The following is a 19,396-nucleotide window of genomic DNA, read 5'->3' on the forward strand; positions in this document are numbered from 1 at the left end:
TCTTGTTTCCAGCATGTGGACAAACACACAAATCCTCAAAAGATGGAGGACACAGGAGACACGCGAGATTTGCACGAGCACATAATTGTGAAGGCTTTGTGTGCACAACCACTATGAAGTCAATAAGACAAAAGCCTCCCATCCAGTGAACTCTTATTTAGAACAATCATTACCGTATTACAGCTAAATTAAACTCGCCTCCCTCCTACATTACCCACCCAGCTTTGCTGCGGGTCACTGTCTGCGTATTACTGCGCACATTAGAGATTCAAAGCTTATTTTGCTGTTGCGTTCATTAACCCCCTTCTGGGTACGAGTGTGTGCCAAAAAGCTTAAACTGTAAATTGCAGCGGCTTTAGTCCAGCTCATTACACCAATACTGCAATCCAGCCTAATTACATGAAGCGTTTGTAAAACACAGAAAGCAAACCTTGTTAAATATAAACCAAATCAAGCGAGCAGAGGACAATAAATCATCTAATCGCCTCTGAAGCATCAGAACACAACAACAGTTTGTGCTTCATTTAAAGAGGAGCATTTTAAAAGCTGCTTTTAAAATGCTTCTGGTGTTTTTTTGGGCGTGTAGCCGCACAAACAGCTGACTGTGTAGCGTCTAACAGCTCAAGAAATATCCACTAATTGGCCCCAGCTCTTACTGGGAGGTTTTAATACAGCAGGCAGGCTCGCTGTAAAGTCTCTTTGATTGAGGATAATCATCCCGACAAAAGCTTGGAAAATGGTCCTGATGGGGAGGAGGAGGCTTGTGATTTAAAGAGATAAAGAGGAGGAAGGAGAGTGTCAGAGGGAAAAGGCAGAGAGCATTTAATAATTGGGCAAATATGGGAGAAACAAAATCGCTCAGACGGAACAAATATAATGAGGAGGATATATGGAATCATGAATTAACCCCGCGACCTCGCTAGACACTTATACCGCCTTTTTGTTGGACCATTAAATTGACTAAAACTTTAACATTATACCTCCTCGCAGTCATCTAAGGTCGTGATTTTATGATGGTCGACTCCCAGTTCGGCAAAGAAAAACTTGACATCAGCGATGAAAATGAAATTGTCTTCCTGATGTTCTTCCGAGGCGACAGAGGGAACTTTAAAACAATCACAGGTGCAGTTACGGTGTTTGATTTGGAGGAGTGTTAGCAGAGCGGCGAGTCTACGAGAGATTTGAGACTCTTAACGCTAGAAGGCAGATTCATATTTAGTAACAATAATCAATGTTTACCACGCTTATAACAAATTACTGCGTGCCCCCAGGTAGTAATACAACCACCTGATTAAAGACAAGAAAATGGCGCGAGGAGGAAGAAAAGACGCTGAAGAGAATCAAGGAGTTTTTAATCGGACACGCGCGACAAAGAGCAAAGACGCGCTTTAACGTGTGTTTGTCTTCATCAGGTCCCTCTCTCTGCAGTCTCAGCTCGGCTCTGATGTTTGTGTTGTGCCAGGTGAAGATCAGAGCTCATGTTCAAGAGTATACTGTTTTTTTTTTAATCTTATTCCGTCAGTTTTGAGCAGTAATTTACAATTTAAATGTGGATGTGTTTGGAGAGAAAGCTGACGTAGCTGGTCGGTGCAGAGTTTTGAAATAAATATTAATCTCACATTAAACTTGGCAAGCAATGTACAGTTTCATTGCGTATGTGTTTTACATTCAGTGTTGGCTGGAAATCTTAAAATATGTTAAAGGGCACTGCTACTTCATGACATTCCTCTTTGCACACACCGATTTATTTCTATCACAGCACCTGCAGTATCCACACTGACATGTTAATTAAAACAGCTCACTACAGTTCATAATGGAACTTTTGACAACAGCCGAGTGGAAAAATCACATTGTGAAATTGCTTGAAAAGTCAGATTTTAGAACAAAGGATCTGACCTGTCTGCTCGAGAGCCTGATTATAAGTCACTGAGGCGATGAATCGGCGACAGGCCTCCTCAAACAGCAGGTCAGCTAATGTGGCAGAGATGAAGTCCAATCCTCAAAGTGTTGGTCGAAGGTTGTAATCACTTTTAATCTCCACAGTGTCCAAAACTGTTTTTATTAATTAAGCTCAGACAGTTTGATTCAGTTAAACGTTCTGTTGCGAATATCAACCACTAACAGTACATACTGTATCCATAGCAACTGACTACATCTGTTTTACACAACTATTGTCTAACTGTTTGTTTCCTGTGTGAGCTATTTTAATTGTTTTTGTGACCAGGAAAGTGCTAATTGTCACGGTCCCCTCTACTCGCTACACTCTGCTGTTGTTTCGCTCTCTGTCTCCGGGGCTGCAGACCTGGTGGCAGGCCAATCAGGAGAATGGGACACACCTGGGCCCGCTGTGCCTCATGCACTTAAGCCAGAGCAGCAGCCAGTCTTGGGCAGCCCTCACACCTCTGCGCTGCTCTTTTGTTCTTTGTTTTTACAACACAACATCCATGCCGCACATTTCCACTCATCCAAACCCCACACGACTGACTGTACAGATTATTCATGTCTACATGTTTTTGTTGGTTTTGACTGCTTATGTGGTAAATAAATTACTTTCTTGATTAGTATACCCGTGTGTCTCCCGTTTTTTGTCACAGTCTAAGAGCCGGGCTGTGACACCATTCTACCAGCTTATTCTGTCTGAGGCTAACGTGCAACAGTTGCACCATTTAAGAACCACTGTTGGTCTTATTACACAGTATGGCGATCTGCCCCACATTACAGTTTAGTCTTTAGCAATTCACGTGTTCGCCAATGGGTTCTCGGTCATAATGCAGCCGGCAAATAATAAACATGGTGACGCACCAAAACACGATGGCGGTTCACGGCAGGTCGGTGGCTGCCCCGGCCTTTAGCAAAGTAAGTCTTGGTCGTTGTAATCCCTCAGATCTGGCTCTTCTCCCTTTGGACACATCATCTCCGGATTCTCCCCGTAAGGAACTCTATGATCATTTTTATTATCTGCCATAACACTAAACGGTAATTAGAGGTGAGATGCCACAACATTAAATGTATCTTTTTATCATTTACTCTAGACGTATGTGGACTGGATTATTATGGTAGATGGACTGTACCTTTTGTCTTTTGACCGCTCAAGGCTTTGTTAGACTACATGTCATATTCACTCTTTCACACACACATTAATACACTAACGTAGTGCCATGCGAGGTCACTAATCGGCTAATTATTTACACACGCTCACACACTGTATGGGAAAACGCGAGGTGCAACGCACGGCCTTTATTGTTGAAGCCTACGGTTTAAAAAAGAGCAGCTCACTGCGCCTTTTTTTCCTGTTGCTAATAAAAGCGACCACCGAATCATTGGCTTTCATTAACCTAACCGTTATTTTGTAAACTGACAGAAGGCCCGCCTCTGCTTTCATCTGATTGGACAATGAGAATAAATGCTCATGACGTCGGGCGCTTTTCTGCTTTAAGTTTTTTCAGGCGCTCAGAGTGGAAAAACACGAGACAGCACAGCAACACAAAAGCAGCGCTGCAAAAAGCTTCACTCTCATTGAAAACAATGACAAAAAAGCCACCCCCAGCTGCTAACGCACTGTGTCTGATCGGGCCCTTAGGGAGCAACTTTGACATATAATCAGGAGGATGGGGATCGAGCCACCAACCTTCCGATTAGAGGGCGACCCACTCTACCTCTGAGCCACAGTTGCCCCATTATTACTGTCTCATATTGTACCTGCTGGGGAGCTTATTTTTTCCTTTCACTAACACATTGTGTTTACCCAGCATGTTTCACCACAGATGGGCGGTGTAGCTTGTATAAAAGGGCAGATTCTGTTGAAATGTTGCAGCAGTTGGAGGAGGGAGTTCTCTGGGGGAAAGAGACCCTAAAGAAATCACATTTGGCCCGTGTTGACAGAATGATTAAAGGGGTTTTAGTTTTCCCACTTGAAACACCGCCATCAAGATGACATTTTAAAATCCAAACTGAGCGTGCACATGACCGCAGTCCATGAGCGGTTTGATGTCTGGGGCTGCAGAGGGTCGAAAGTTCACCACTCAGCACGTGTTTGGGTAAATTAGGTCGTAACAGTGTGTGACTGGTGACTGTGCTCTAAGGCATCTTGTTGTTGTTGTTGTGGTTATTTTCTGCTCAATATTTGTCCCAGCCTTTTTTAGAAATATGTTTTAATATAGCTTCTTTGTTTTAGCTTTGCTACACGGCTGTCCTCTTAAGTGAGCTTTTATTTCTGTACGGTTGTAGTCACGGCTACTGCATCTCACATTTTCTCCATCTACATCCCGATTCCTCAAATGTGACTGGATGTTTTAGTAATTTTTGTATCCTGCAGGGGTATTGTAGCACAAAATCGATTCCCTGGAAATCAGACAGCTGTGATATCTCTCCTGAGTTCCTCCTGACCTTTGACCTCTCTGTCTCACCTTCTCTGTGTCGATGCCTTTGGACATGGACCAGGTGGAGACGATGTAGTCCATGACCCGCTCGCTCAGCCCCTTGGGAACCTGGTAGAGCTTCAGGAAGTCCCTGACGTTGTTGAGCATCTCGTGGTAGCGGTTGGTGTTGGCGTACATCTGCTGGAAGATGGTGGTCACGTTTCCAAAGATGGTGGCGTAAAGCAAAGCTAGAGAGGAAGACAGAGGAGAGGGATGACACATATTAAGCCTTTTATCATCTCCTTTTAACTGCCCTGCATGTTGCTATATAAGACAGTTCATTAAACACAGGTTCAGTCGAATACACGAGATTGCAGCATGAATTATTACAACCAAGAAAGAGAACAGAATTTTTCCATCCTTCCAACAACTTTAAATACCTCACCAAGAACCCAGAACTTCATATGAACTCATGCAACCTCCTCATGATGATTCAACACCCACTCTAAAGATCATAACAACCATCTAGTAACACCCAGAACTCTCAACAACCACCTTGTGATGCCCTAACACCCACTCAGAACACCTTAGCAATCACCTATCAACACATACAAATCCCCAACAACCACCTTGTGATGCCTTATTCACCTATTCTTAACATCATAGAAACCACCTAGAAATCCCCAGCGGCTACCTGCCAAATATCTAGTACATTTTTAACACTGCAGATACCCCTCTACTCTCTGGAAGCTCTCTGAAGATATACTCATATACTCAGCCTCTTGTTTCTTCATTTTCATCCATTGATAAAGGCCAAAATGTGGCTTGAAGCTCCAGATTTCTTTCCAGAGTCTAAAAATAATGTCAAGAATGATTGTCAAAATGCTTCCATCTTAAAAACGACCACATTAATATCCCAAACACTGTTACATTACTATTAACCTGAGAAAACACAGAGTAGTAGTACTTGTAGGAACTACAAAAGCTCTGACAGTCACATTAACCACCTAAAAATAATGACAACCTAGCAAACAACCTAAACAACAAAGCATGTGGAAACCCCATCAACACCTTAACAACCACCTAGCAATGTCCAACTAAACCTACAGCAACACCCTTTAAGAAATGTACGAGGTCTCCTACTTCATCCAATTCCCCCTCTGGGATTAATTAAGTACTCCATCCATCCATCAACCTACCTACCCATCTATCCATCCATCCATCTACCTACCTACCTACCTACCTACCTACCTACCTACCTACCTACCTACCTACTCATCTATCCATCTACTCACCTATTTCTCTACCTACCTACCCACCCATCTACCTATCTACCTACCTACCCATCTATCCATCTATCCATCTACCTACCCACCTACCCACCTACCTACCTACCGACCTACCTACCTACCTACCTACCTACCTACCTACCTACCTACCTACCTACCTACCTACCGAACTACCCACCCACCCATCCATCCACCCACCCTGCCACCTACCTACCTACCTACCTACCTACCCATACATCTACCCATCTATCACTCATCCATCTACCCACCTTCCCATTTATCCATCTATCCATTTATCCATCTACCTACCTACCTACCTACCTACCTACCTACCTACCTACCTACCTACCTACCTACCTACCTACCTACCCCTCTATCCATCTACCAACCTACCTAACTACCTGGTGCCTTTTACCACTAACACATTGTTGAGGAGGAAAAGCAGGAGTCATTCCGCCCCTTTGAACTTAAAGCCATCGTGTGTCGTCACTGCTGAGGTAAACTGTCAGCCTCCACGGTACCTTGCTGCTGTTACTCCTCTGTTTCCATAGAGACCTCACTCAAAATAGTTTCCCTCTTTTCTCCCCTCCACCGCCTCCTCCTCCTCCTCCAAGCCAATAAAAATGACAAAAGATGTAGAAGAAAATATAACACGTTTAAAAAATTTTGGGATGAAAAATGGGAATTGGTAGAGGAGGTGAAAGGATCTGATAATGATCATTTTCAACCCGACTTTGAGTGGACTTTTTCCCGCCCGCCTCCTGGTAACATGTCCCCAAGAAGTTGGGGTGAGCCAATGTGTGAACGCAGCAGGTAAGAGTCAGGAACATTCACGGTGAGCGAGTGGGCAGAGAGACGACATTTATATCATGCGACCGGTGTGAAACCAGAAAAGTGGCCCATAACTGGATGATTCAAAACATGTCCGACAGGGAACGTCTCCCGCTGTGAGGGATGTGTGAAATGGAAAAAGAGTGACTGCGTGTTTGAGATAAAGAGTCTATATGTATATGAGAGACTGGGGTAAAAAAAAACGGACTGCAAGAGAAACAAAACCATAGAAAGGACCAGAAAGACTCTGAAAGCAAAGAAAAAGAGTGTGTTTTTATGCAACAAGCAATGGCAGTCAGAAACAAAGAAAAGAAGGTTACGTAGATACAAAAAGCCAGAATAAGAAAGACTCTGAGCCACAGACTGAAAGTATAATGTGTCAGCTGTGAGATAAACAGTGCTCCAGTTTAGCTCTCTGAAACTCGGCCCCCCTCCAAGACCCTGCAGGACCTTTCCAGGCCCTTGTCAGCCGGTGAAGAAGAACTCAGACAAACACGCCTGAGCTGGAACTGAAAGCTCGGAGACACAGCTCAAACACAAGACTCCTAATTGGGTGATTTGGTGGCTCAGCGGTTGGCCAATTGTCACCTCAGTACAAAGAACGACCGAGGTTTGCCCCCCACCGGAAGTGTCTCTGCTGAGCTGAAAGGACCTCTCAGTGTTTGGCAGGATTTGAAGTGGTTAATTCAAACACTTTGGCAAATTATCCTCTTGTTGGGTTCATTTATCCAGGAAGAAGTCTGAACTCTGGTGGCAGAAAACACATGAAGACACCCTGCAAACGTGAGCGCTTGTTCTCTAACAAGGAAAGTTTGGAGTGAACTCAAAACAAAAGGTATGAAGGGAAGCGGTGGGAAAGGATTGAGAGCAACTAACTTAGCAGAGGCCTGCCGTATTAGGAGGAAAGCTAATTAGCATTTTGATATATTGGTTGTCAAAGCAGCCTGAGAGTTTCAAAATAAAAGACCTCCTAAAGTCATAATCAGGAGTGTTTAAGCAAAGTACTTTCTTTAATTCTCAACTGACCAAACATTGGCTAACCTTTGCGGCTTTATCTAAACGCATCAATGTTTTCACAATCATTTGGACCAGAGAAAATGAACAATAGAATCAATTACATCCCTGACTTTGCAAAACAGTAACTTCTACTTCTTCTACTGCATCACTTAGTCTTAAACATAAGCTCCAGAAGTTATATTCTCCAGGATGGTTCGGATAAAATTTTTAGTGTCAAGAAAAACTGGTTCTTAATCTTTAAGCTTCCACAGGTAAGAAGTCTGAAGAGTGTTATGGTTGAATCATTGCTACAGCTTAGCTAAGGGTCAACAAAAACAACTCCATTAACTTTTATCTCCATCGTGTGAAAGTTCAACCAATTTTATCATTTTAGTTAAGACATCACCAGGAAAACATGTGTAAGTGTTCAACAAAACAACAAATGAAACCAAAAGTGGTTGTCAAATCTTTTGGACTTAAATCAGCCACCTGTGGCACAGAGGTAGAGTGGGTCGCCCTCCAATCGGAATGTTGATGGTTCGATCCCCAGCTCCATCTGTTGTAGTATTTTGACACGGTATGACAAAAGGGTTGGACAAAAGTCGACGAAGGTTTGAGGAGAGACGAATCGGCAAAAAAACGGGAAGATGAAGACTATACACACTGGGGGTCAACCATGAAACTAATCGGACACAATAAGGGCGGGGCACACAATCACAAAGGCGGGACATTAAACAAAGGAAGAAGTAAAGCAACATGAGACAAAGTAAACCAGGAAATGAAGACTGATCAAGCTAATATACATGAAATACATAACTAAACAAGAATAACTCATGACAGACATGTGGTGTAAAAGCACCTTGAGCGGTCTGAAGAGTCCATTTAACAATAACCCGTCTACCATTTACACCAAATATGGAAAAGAAAAATGCATTTAGTTGTTCAGATCTTTTGCAATTTAGGTTATGAATGTCAACAACACAATCATGTAAGGCTCTTCTGTTAGAAAATGGGAAACAATGTAGGAAAACAGTGAGTAGTTCAAATCAAATAAAGCACAGCAGATTCAAGATCCCAACGGTGCAGATAAATCTGAAGCTGCACATGTTGAGTTGTTCTCCAAACACCAGAATACATCTTTAAAGAAATGCTTGGGAATGACAGTAAAAACATTACGAGCATACTGATGGGGTACTTCACGTCTGCTAACATCATAATAATACTATTCTGCATCGTTCTATAAAACACACCTCGATGAGTTTAGACAGTTCAGTCAAAGCACCCCGGCTACAGTTTAAAGCCGTCATTTCAATACTATATTTAAAATCTGATATGTGTCCCCGGCGGGTGATGTTATTCAGATCTGTCTCTTTTTTCCTCCCCTCTGGTGGCCGGAGAGAGAGGCGGGCTGTTTGGGGAGTTTCGGGTGGTGGTGGTGGTAGATGGGAGGGGTGGTGGAGATCAGATGAAGAGCTTTATATTTATAAACTGATGGAGCAGCCTGAGGGGAGAGAAGACCAGACGCTGTCAAAGCGAGCGAGGTGAGAATCTCTGCAGGAAGTTTGACTCTGAATCGACTGCGGCACTAAAAAGGGAAATGTATCTAAATGATAATTTGGTTGCACTGGGCCTATTGTGTCCTCCCGGGGCAGCAATGATTCCATCTTAGCGACAGAAGCAGACTTTATTTCTTATATTGGTGCTAAGCGCTCATAACTGCAGTGTTTCTGATCCCGTCGACCACCTGTAAGTCAGACAGTGTGGGCGAGTCTGTGACGTCCTTTCATTTGGATCAAGAGTTTCCTTTTTATGCGTGTTCAGCAAGAGTAGTTCCTGCTACCTCCTCTACTCAAATTACCTGCTGTTGATGAAAGTCGAAGTGCTTAACTTAAATATATTTATATTTTCTACTAAAAAGCCTCGACCTTCATTGTTGCATTTCCAATCTCGAGTCAAACGAAGCGATCGCCTGACAACGATATAGCCTCTGGAAGCGATGTCCAACTTTCCAAGGCGTTTGGTGTAGCCAGCGGTTTGAGATAAAGGACTTCCTTTTCTGTGGGTTCTTTGTTTACAGTCCAACTAGAAACTTGAGAAGCGATAAAGGAGTTGGAGTTAAGAGACGGCGACGAGTTCAAGGTGTTGACTTGGCCTACAAAGTCCCCAGATCGCAATCCAATCAAGCAATTGTGGGATGTGCTGGACAAACAAGTCCAATCCATGGAGGCCCCACCTCGAAACTTACAGGAGTTAAAGGATCTGCTGCTAACGTCTTGGTGCCAGATACCTCAGCACTCCTTCAGAGGTCGAGTGGAGCCCATGCCTCGACAGGTCAGGGCTGTTATGCAGGTGTTTTTTTTCTCTTAATTCATAATGTAAATATATTTGCAGCTGGAGACAAATCGTTAAAGTCTGTCACTATCTACTTCAGCGATTTCAAGGTCTGACGACAAATTCTGTCCTCAGATGCTTCGACTCGAGCCATAAATGATCTGGCATCCACTCAAAACCCTTTCAGCTCCTCTTCCGGTTGATATACAGATTGCAATAAAAGATGGTTCACCTTGATTCACCTTCCTATTCTCTTGACATTACTTAGTCCTGAAGGGGAATTGTCAAAACGAGGCGGTGCTGGATGATGAAATATTTTGTCAGAGAAAAACGTCACATTTACAAAGCGGCAACAAAAACTGGTGATGGGCTTAAACAACTTTTTTAGGACTGATTAACTCCTAAAAAGTGGTGGTTGATGATAATCAAATTGTGTGGTTTTTGTTTGTTATTTTGTGGAGGAAATCAGGACCGCCAACTTCAGTGTTCTGCATTTTTCCACATGGAAGTTTCAGACCTTCTGCCAGAGCAGTTTCGGATGATTTGTGAGAGAAAATCAGTGTGAGGGACAGAAGTCTGTCCAGGAGACAATGCCCAGACACCAAGAACATATCCATCACATCACGAGAAGATAGCCAGCACACATACAGACGGTAGTTCTCACAAACACACGGGCGTGTCCAGAAAAGGCACGTCCAGAAACACACTAAAAACAAAGTACAGTCCTGAGTCAATTTAATGAGGAAACTTAGCTTATTAGCTGTCTCACCAGCCATTAAATAAGGCAATATATATTAATTTTGATACATGTGTGTTCAATAGAGATGAAATCTACTTCAATAATGTGTTTATCCAAGCTAAGTACAAACATTACAAGCAGCAGGCCTCCGTCTGAACAACAAAAGACCTTCCAGTGATAAAATGAAGGAATAAAAGGACATCCAGGGATCAGCCGGGATTTATGGGTTTTGTTCAGATATTGGAAAGTGAATGAAACTACAACTTTACTGTGAGAACAGACTGGATGTCTGAAATGCTGTGTGCATTAAAAGCTCCACTGCTTTAGAAAACTTAAAAACTGTGAGGAACTTTCAGTTTGTGTTGATTTTGGCGCCCCCTGTGGACAAAGCCGTACCTCTTATCTCTTTGCTGATTTTGTCCTGTACATGCTTAAGTGGTGCTTAAATTGCTTACATTTTTGCCCTGGGAAAACATGCAGCGTGCAGTTAATCGCTTCGTCTGACACCTACCCCCCCCGCAAGCAGTTTCAGGCATTAAAAATAACTACAATCTTGTCGCTGATTAGCTGGTTTGCTTTCGTAGCTCATATAGAGTCATCAGAATTAATTTCAGTCTGTTTCATAAACAGTAAAAAACTCCTCACAGGAGCTTTAAACTGCAGCGTCTCACTCTCTGATTCATAAATGTATGTTAAAATGTTTGGTGCTTTACTTAAAGTGCATCACATCTCAAGCATAATTGCAAAGATACAAGGGCTCACTAGTGTCCAGCCCTGAATGTTTCAAATACACACTTACATACATGCACATGTTTCGTACATAGATCATCTGGGATATTACTTCCTTGTGAGGTTCCCTTAAAAAGACATGACCGGAAATGTATAGTTAGATATAGAATTTATGCTGCTGTCACCGTCTTGTAACCGGTCTGTTTTGTCTTTTTGCGCCACAGAAGAAAAACAAAAAACAAAAAAACATCAGGGGATCAATTGGAAGCAAACTCAGACACCTTTTAAGTGCAGGTGTTGGGTCTGCACCAGGGTATGATTGACAGGTTTCACACCAGAGGCTAGCAGGGAAACACACCAGAGTTTGAGTGACTGACACGAAACAGGTTACGCTTAGAGGACCCGTCGACTGTTGAGGTGGACAGATTTCAACGTAAATATCCATGCATTTCCCCCTCACACGGACTGGCGTGCATACCATGCAGAAAATATTGTCCAATTTGTTGTGATTAGATGATCAGCAGAGGGATTTAAGAGTGGGTTTGCTTTCCCACTCATTCTTAATATCCCACACCTGAACATGGTTGGTCTGCTTTGTATTCACACTACAGAAAAAGTGGAACCTGGAGTTTGATTGACAGCTTTTACACCATCCAAAACAACACACACTGTAATCCCTGTAATAATAAACACAGCCTGTGATTTCAGATCTGTTTATACTTCCCTTTCAAAAGATGGACATCCAACGAAAAAGCTTTTTTTCTAAAAACCTAAAACACCTCTGTGACGCAATCCAACCAAAATAGCAGCACAAACTGAAAACAAAGCAGCCGTCAGAGTAGCCATTTCCATCACGAGCCATTGAGCCCGGTCCATTTGCTGCTCACTGAGCCAAGTCAGCGTCCAGGCTGCATCACAACACATTACACAGTGACGGGACACTGCACTCCCCCAGCCAAACACTGAGAGAGCCAGTCAGCCGAGTCCAAAGCCCCTGAAAAAAAAAAAGCAGCTATTGTATAAATCTATTTTGACAAGCAGTAATTGTGCATCAAGAGCTCTCTGGGTGAGTAAAACATTGTGGCTGATTGTGTCCAAATAAATATTGACTGAAAACTCTACAGAAGCATCCCGGGAATCATTTCTGTAATTGTGACTCTCACTCGGCAAATAAGCTTATTTTATCCTCGTTTTCACCCACGTCACTGTGTTTACTTCTCATTAGGTCAACTTAATAGAGTACTTATTGGCGTGCAAGGATGATAATGGGTTTTGGAGTGAGTGTATTGGACTGCAGGTGGGGGGTGGGGGGTTGGTGTGATACGAATGTCTGTGTCCATTTAAACCCCAAACACCGTTAAGTCATTTTACACTGAAGGCATTAGGGAGATTTGGAGTCTATGGCAATTATCAGGAGAAAAGGAAACCTTGTAGCAGCTCTCAGCAGTGAAAGACTAAAATCCTTGACTTAAAGCTGGGCTCTGACGGAGCTTATAGTGACCAATACGACTTATAAGAGCAGATTTGTTCCTGATTCTATCCCAACACCCAGAGGAGAAATTCGGCCAGGGACCTTGGTCGCTAATGTTGTAGCTTCACAGATTGAGTCTCAAAACCTCCTGAACTGCTCACAGACTCTGGGTGAGTTCCTCCAGCATTTCCAGGGAGACAACTGTAGCCAATAAGAGAGTTTAAAGGGAGAAGGAGTACGACAGTGGTGCCAAGCAATGGTGAATATCCAATCTCTTTGGACCAACGTTAGCTAGCATTGGAATTTCAGCGTTAAGGAAAAGTCTTCTGTGAATACACTACATAAAGTATGACTATATAGTTAATTTAAAGCCAGACCTAGTAGACAGCATGCTTAGCTTAGCATTAACACAGGGTCTGGCGAGGCTAACAAATTCAATAGAACTCAAAGATCAACACAATATATCTTGTTCTTTTAATGTGTACAAAAAACAATGTAGAAGTGACATGTTGCAGTGTTATGAATGATCATGTGACTATCTCTATGCAGGGGCCAACAACTTGCTGATCTGATCTTTATGCTAAGCTAAGCTAATGAGTTGCAGCATCATATTAACCAAACAGGCACAAAAGGGGTATCAATCTTCTCGTCTCAATCTCAGCAAGAAAGAGGTGTGCTTTTTTTCATGATTTACGATGACTTGGAACTAGAAACAGCTGAGAGGTGCCTCCAAATTGAGGAATATCCTCGTGTTCTCAGAAGGAGTAGAGGACTCTAGGGATTTTTGAACCAGATTTAATTTGAAAAAAGGCTGAAAAAAGCTTGTCACATAGGGTGTGAGATGAGTGTATCTCGTACTTAATGCAAAGTACTTCCAAAATGACTCCAGCTTTGACACAAATGTTGCAAAGTAAAATGATATAATGATGTTCAGAGGAAGATATACAGAGATATCAGTTAGTAGGCGAACACCCGCTGATGACAAACACTTAGAGCTCAGAGATGAATCGGCACACTCACTCTTTTAATCACACTCATAAATCTTGATTAAAATAATAAGTTGGGGATGGCTGAGAGCATGACAGGGTGACTTTAGTGAATAACATTGGTGCTGTATCAAAATGCAAAGTCGCAATCAGGGGAGAAGAAATCTTAGCCCTCAAATGCGTTTTGGTTATTGTTGCTTCCTTTGAATGTGCAGTGTCAAACAATGTAAGGCTGTTTTACCACTGAATTTCCCGGAGACAGCTTGCTTGATGTACAAGTCCCTCAATACTTTCATAGGAGGGTAAAAAAGGTAGACTCAACCTGCTTGGAACCACTCTTTTTGATTTTCTATTGGCAATCGTTCTAGATAGTTCCCTGGTACTATTTTTGGTACCCACAAAGCCAGGGTCCAAGTGTGCTGAACTGATCCTGACAGACGACTTATCGTTTAGAGGGAATCTTCACTCACCCTGGATACCCCCACCCACCACTAAACACTTTGTTGTGCGTCCTACTTTTTAAAGAGTAAAAGATCTAAAATACTTATTGACATTACACAACGTTACAAAACATGTGTAGCCAAAGTTCATTGAGTGCATTACCTTGAGTTCCTGCCTGTATTGGTGTTGCTTTAAAGACGCCTACACAGGCAACTTGTGGGTGTTTCATGGGGCATTGCTTCAACGCTGTAAGATCCCCGCCTGTAGTGAGCTTCTATCTGCAGCAGAAAAATAAATTGAAAATGTACTTTCCAAGCCAGGTCCAAGCGATAGAGTAAAGTAGAGCAAACACTGTGCAGTAAAGTGGCTATTTGTTTCCTTTATTTCTTGCACTTCTTCGGGTGTTGTCTGGTAATTGGCAGGAAAAATAACACAATGTAAAGTAATAAGGACGATAATAAGACAACAGATTTGTGTACAGCCATTAAAACCTCAATAAGTCAGGTGCTGGATACAAAAAACAATGCTAGAAAAAACAGACAGCGACTACACTCTGGAAGAAAAGTGTCAATTCGACCAATAGCAACCTCCTCAGGCAATTTCTTTGCTCAATATATTGCCAACAAAGTCAGTTTCTCTTGGGAGCTTTAATTCCAGTGATCAGAAAGCGTTTTAAAGCACCGATACTCAACTCAACATTGATGTAACTGTTATGCCATTCCTCCTGTTTTTCCTGTTTATGAAGACGAAGTAACCTTCATTATTGGCACAAACTTGAAAAAAGAAGGGATTATCCTTTAGTTCAACTGTATCACCGAGTGTAAATCCCTCTGAATATGAACATATGCTAATACAGACGATAAGAAACAATGAATTCCCGTCTTGTGTTTGTACACAAATGTTTCTCATCTGATGTTTTGAAGTCAAGAGGAGTGTCGTAGTTTCACTAATGGGACCGAATTAAAACAGAGCACAAAAAGGCGCCTCTGAGGTCTCACTGCTGAAGGTAACAAGGCCGTGAGGGGCCGAGCAGGGCTCCCTGTGGACCGCCGGCCAGGAGTAATGAAGTCATGGAGGACCACTCTAATCGAACCACAAGCGCCTGGTAAACAATGACATGGTTTTTTTTTTCTGTGGAGAGACAAGAAAGGCAGAGCTGGGGACAGCTTAACCTCTGATGTTGACTTGTGCAATACCAGACGGTATGTGAGGAATGGATGTCATTATAAAGCGGCATATACCAGATCAGAAGGTTGTCTGCAGATACGGACAAATGAAATGAGGAACAGACAAAAGCAAAGGTTAGCATGCAGCTAGGGTTTACAGGAGCGGTTAAACCAATCAATCAGCTCAGGTTCTGATATATTATGAGAACAAAGACATCTACAGTGACTCCATCACAGATGCCACCATGTTTTTCATACGTTTTTCACTGAACTGATTCTATAAAGGAGTATGGTGGCATGAACACAAACTCTGACTGTCTCATTTAATGCTCAAAGTTTGTGTCAGAGAAGGTTATGAAACTCTGGTGATGTTCTAAGTAATCATTTTAAAGAGTTTTGGGGGCCAATCATTCTGCAGCCCAGTGGTTATCTGGAAACAATGAGCATGGCAGTAAAGTCTCCACAAATCTTGCTGTGGATCATCTCTTGTGTTATATATCTGCAGGAGGTTGATTGGTTATTGATCCATTCAAATGACTTATTACGCCAGCAGTAAGAATAAAGAATACCCCCTTACTGGCTCCTTGTTATCCTCCATTATAAGCCTTCTAGTTCACACGAATAGGTGTAAACTCCTTACTTTCCATCACCGCCCTCCTGCTTCAGTTATTCTTTTTCTTAGATGTGTTAATGCCACATTGTTACAGGGATTCCTGATGAAGGTCATGGGTAAAAAAACGTTGCATTAATGAAGCATTAGGGCTCACTATAGCTAACCAAGGCTCTCAGATCTCACTTAAAGTCAAAACAAGGCGCCTCAGCCAAAGGAATGTCCGATGATGAAGTGGACTGCAGAGAGACGCAGAGAGTGCACGACCTTCTGCCTTGACCTAACAGTGTACGTTACTGTAAAGCGTTTCTGCTCTTTGAATCAGTCCTTGATGGATCATCAGTAGGCCCCAGTCTGCCCTGTACAGACTGCTAGCATCAGATGACACCTGCAGCAGACATTGATTGACCTTTCAGCTCCTGGTTTCGTCTGACTTTGTCTCAGTTAGTCGACTTTCACAGCTCAGGGAGGATCAGGGGTCGCTTTGACACCGGTTAACAGACTATAAGTCAGGGGATATAACATCTGAGGGCATTATTCACACTCCCTGCTCCGTGAAGTGGCTTTTTAACTCCGGCTACCTGGATCAGCAGGTGAGACAGGTACCGAGCCACTGTCAAGGCTCACGTGCGCCAAGACTCGTGGTAATCACAGCTTGGCCCCATTTTCCCGACTGTCAGCAATTATACTGGAGGAGGACCGATCCATCATCCCTGGCACCTGCTTGATTCAATTATCCCCATGCTACCCGTCTGACTGCGGGCTCCACACTTCTGGCTCCGGCTAAGATTACAAGAGCAGAAATTAAAAAATTATAATAAAAATAGGAGTGATTGCCTGCTTTAGAGGCTTTTCACTGTGGGAGCTGTTGGGAGGCTGCGAATGAGCGGGGAAGAGAGATTCACCGCGAGGACGATTACAACTGCCGATAATTATGGAAATGGTGTGTGAATCACTACACACCCAAACCCCCCCCGGGTAATTTACACAGCACACATAAAATAGATGAAGCTGATATTAATTATTTATGGCTTACTGTAGTGTTGTGAAATTCATCCCTGGTTATGTTTCTTGTATTTTCAAAGGCGGCACTAACAGCATGGTGGGACACGTCCAAACACATGCCAGTGAAGTTTTCACACGTCCTGTAGATCCACAAGCATGCTCGCACGCACATGCAGATACAGTAATCCATATACGGACACATACTGTGCACTAATCTGTAAATATGCAACAGAACAAAGTCCAAACTACACATCAAACAACCATGCACACACAAGCAGACTTACTCACACACGAGTGACCAATTAAAGAGCTGATAAAACTCTTCCAAAAGATCCTCCTTCATTTGTTGTCGTGCCAAAAGTGATGAAGAGATTCATTAAAAGGTGTATTTAATGAGAGCTTTACTGCAAAAATAAGTCTTGAGAGATAAGTTCCCTATAAGTTCCTCCAGTAAGCTATCCCAATGTGTAAGAGTCTAACGGCTATGGTCACTATGGAGTCCAGAGAATAGCTAAGAGGGCCTTACATGAGGATCTCAAGCTACGGGCTACTGAGTAGCTAAGCTATGAAGCTAGAAGCGACACCGTGCAGGGCCTTAAAAGTCAAGACCTAAATTTTAAATGGGCCCTTAAGTGGACAGGCGGCCATTGAAGGGAAGCTAAAACAAGGGAAATCTTGTTATGCTTCTGTGATTTCTGATTACGTCTGCATTTTGGACGACCTGAAGCCATGTGATAATGTGTTGAGGCATGTAAAAATGGCATTGCAATAGTGCAGACAAGAAGTCGTAAAAGCATTAAAAACTTTTTTAAGATTGTTAAAGTAGAAGAAGATTTTATTTCAGAGATATTTCAAACGACTGAGCAAGAGCTAGTATTTTTACATGGGACTCCAGAGTGAGGTTCTGATCTAAATATCTGCACTGAAGCGAGGCAATTCTGCAGCTAGGAAACTTAGCAGTTTAGCTTCGGAAGGTTTAAAGGATAGGTACATGCATTCATCTGTTCCTATTCCTACCATCATTTATGGCTTTAATTTAATTTTAATTATTTTACTTATTTTACTACTTCTTAATTTATTTATTTACCTCTTTTTCATTTTATTGATCCCAACCCTTTTATTTATTTATTTATTTATTTATTTTTTATCTCTCTTCCTCTGATGTGATGTCGTCTTTTTATTTATTTATTTATTTATTATAAGCTTTTATGGTCTTTCATTGCTTTAATTTTCATTTAATTATTTCATTTATTTTTCTCTTAATTTGCATTGCTTATCGCTCGAAATTCCTCTGTTCCTGTTTTGTCAATTTTTCTTCTTTTGAATACCCTCGGTTTGGCCTCATTGTTGAAAGTTCCTTAAATCCGTTTTGTATTCCGTAATCCTCCTGAGTTCCTGCCTTTGCTTTGTCTGTCAAAGCACTTTGTAAACATTCTGTTTTTAAAGGTGCTATGTAAATAAAGTTATTATTACAGCCGGGCAATATCTGCATAGCATTGACAAGAAATATCATTCTGGTGGATAATATGACCCAACGGAAATGAGGTTCAAAGAAAATAAATTTGGACCGAAAACAGAGCCTTGTGGCACCCCATAAAGACAAATTGCTTTAGGAGTTACATTCCTGGTAGATTACTGCCGTATTTCTATATTTTCTATTTTTGTCACCACGGGAACTCTTCAGTGTTGAAAAATCTGAATGAAAAATAAACACGACCTTTAGTTGTTTTCCATCTTAATTGAAAATGAAGGTCAACTGGTCCGGCTCAGCATTTCCATAGATGTAACCGAGCATGATTATATATGAGCAGAGAATTTACGGCTTAGTTATATTACACAATACATTTATTTATTCAGGTTTTTCCCTTTCATTTTTCACCCCTCTCTCTGCAAAAATGTTTCTCCATCTTGCCAAGTTTCCCGCACTGCTGTGATGCATATTCAACTTCAGCCACAGTGTTATTAAAATGTTTCATAAGGCCAACAGAAATCTCTCCAGTAAAGACGCTCCTTCAACAGAGGTAATAACAAACTGCCCAAAATAGGAGTCACAAGGTTTTCACTCAACAGCAGCAATATATTTTCACAGCATGTGCTTTTGCTCCTCTGCAGTTGCCATGTCAACAAGTTAAGTGAGGCAGGTCATGGTGAAGAAAAAAAAAAAGGCCTGCCGAAGCCCCTCTTTCTGCTTTGAAATGTATGGTTAACAGCCTCCTTTGACAACCCTCAGTCAGCCTGAGGGGACTGAGCACACCTCTATCGGCCCAATTTAACCATCCAACTGAAAGCTGATATCTTTCCTCGAGTCTGAGATCACAGTATTTGACCTGTTCTGATCCATCCCCAGTTGGTGTTAGTTAATTTCCTGCTGCAGTCAGATCAGCATGTCAGGTTTTAAGAGCCGAGGGCGCAGCAGGGAAAGGTCCACAAATGGCCAAGTCAGT

General features: G+C 42.2%; 1 protein-coding gene across 1 annotated transcript in view; it reads right to left on the reverse strand.

Moving 5' to 3' along the window:
- Window positions 1–19,396, reverse strand: part of kcnh5b (potassium voltage-gated channel, subfamily H (eag-related), member 5b) — a 150,518-nt gene that overhangs the window by 53,039 nt on the left and 78,083 nt on the right. Inside the window, exon 9 of the mRNA XM_069661283.1 lies at window positions 4,407–4,606. Within this exon, the coding sequence (XP_069517384.1) occupies window positions 4,407–4,606 (200 nt within the window). The remainder of the gene's footprint in view (window positions 1–4,406; window positions 4,607–19,396) is intronic.

Source organism: Semicossyphus pulcher, unplaced genomic scaffold, assembly GCF_022749685.1.
Source record: "Semicossyphus pulcher isolate SPU_LCO1_2020_fin unplaced genomic scaffold, fSemPul1.0.p SCAF_14, whole genome shotgun sequence".
Lineage (NCBI taxonomy): Eukaryota > Metazoa > Chordata > Actinopteri > Labriformes > Labridae > Semicossyphus > Semicossyphus pulcher.